This window comes from Aureococcus anophagefferens (genome assembly GCF_000186865.1).
Source record: "Aureococcus anophagefferens unplaced genomic scaffold AURANscaffold_438, whole genome shotgun sequence".
Taxonomy (NCBI): Eukaryota; class Pelagophyceae; order Pelagomonadales; family Pelagomonadaceae; genus Aureococcus; species Aureococcus anophagefferens.
Window position 1 is genome coordinate 1184 of NW_008705921.1, and position 886 is coordinate 2069.

At 70.1% G+C, this 886-nt stretch overlaps 1 protein-coding gene across 1 annotated transcript in view; it reads left to right on the forward strand.

Annotated features, from left to right (window-relative positions):
• AURANDRAFT_68824 (hypothetical protein) overlaps positions 1 to 826 on the forward strand; it is a gene marked incomplete at both ends in the record, with an annotated part of 1964 nt that extends 1138 nt beyond the window's left edge. The window contains 4 exons of the mRNA XM_009044556.1: positions 8 to 136; positions 190 to 255; positions 307 to 552; positions 582 to 826. Coding sequence (XP_009042804.1) covers positions 8 to 136; positions 190 to 255; positions 307 to 552; positions 582 to 826 — 686 coding nt within the window. The remainder of the gene's footprint in view (positions 1 to 7; positions 137 to 189; positions 256 to 306; positions 553 to 581) is intronic.
• Between the last annotated feature and the right edge of the window lie 60 nt (positions 827 to 886).

The following is an 886-nucleotide window of genomic DNA, read 5'->3' on the forward strand; positions in this document are numbered from 1 at the left end:
CCTCCAGGCCATGCACGTCAAGAACCGCATGCTCAAGAAGTGCTGCTACACGCTCTACCTGCTCGAGCTCGCGGACAGGCTCCGGTCCGAGGCCTCCCGCGAGACCCTCAAGACGGCGCGCAAGAACGTCGTCGAGGTCCGCTCCCGCGTCCGCGAGCCCGCGCCGACGCGACCGCGTCGTCTCCGTAGGCCGAGGGCGAGTACCAGCTCGCGCTGTCGAACTACCGCCAGATGGAGCTCTGGTGCTTCTTCAAGGTGTGTTTGTGGGTTTGCAAAACCATCGATCGATCGTCGCCCCCTCCGCAGCTCGACATGGCCCTGCTCGCGCGCCCGACGCTCGCGGGCGTCATCCGCAAGTTCGCGAACGCGATCGCGCGCAAGGCCGCCGAGGCCCGCGGCGAGACCTTCGTGCCCACGCCCTACGACGAGACGGCCGTCGACGCCGTCGTCGTGACGGCGGTCCCGCCCGTCGCGCCCGTCGTCGCGCCGGAGCCCGCGCCGCCGGCCGTCGCGGCCATGGACGCGCGAAGCCCGCATCCGTCGTTTGCACTGGTTTTTTGTTCGAATTGTTCGTTTCGTAGGTCTCGGCGCCGGCGGGGCCGCCGCTCAAGGCGCTCGAGGGCATGACGCGCAAGGAGCTGGACGCGGAGCTCGACGCGGCGGGCGTGCCGAAGAAGGGCCGGGCCGTCAAGCACACCGCGATCGAGGTCCTCTGCGACCTCGTGCGCCGCCTCCGCGCCGGCGAGCCCGCGGCGTCGCTCAAGGTCCCCCGGAAGCCCAAGTCCGCGGAGGAGCTGTTCGTCCTCGACAAGGCGGAGCAGCTCGCGTGCCGCGCGAGGATCCCGCGTCCCTTCGACTTCGAACTTTCCCGCGCGCGAACTTTCGC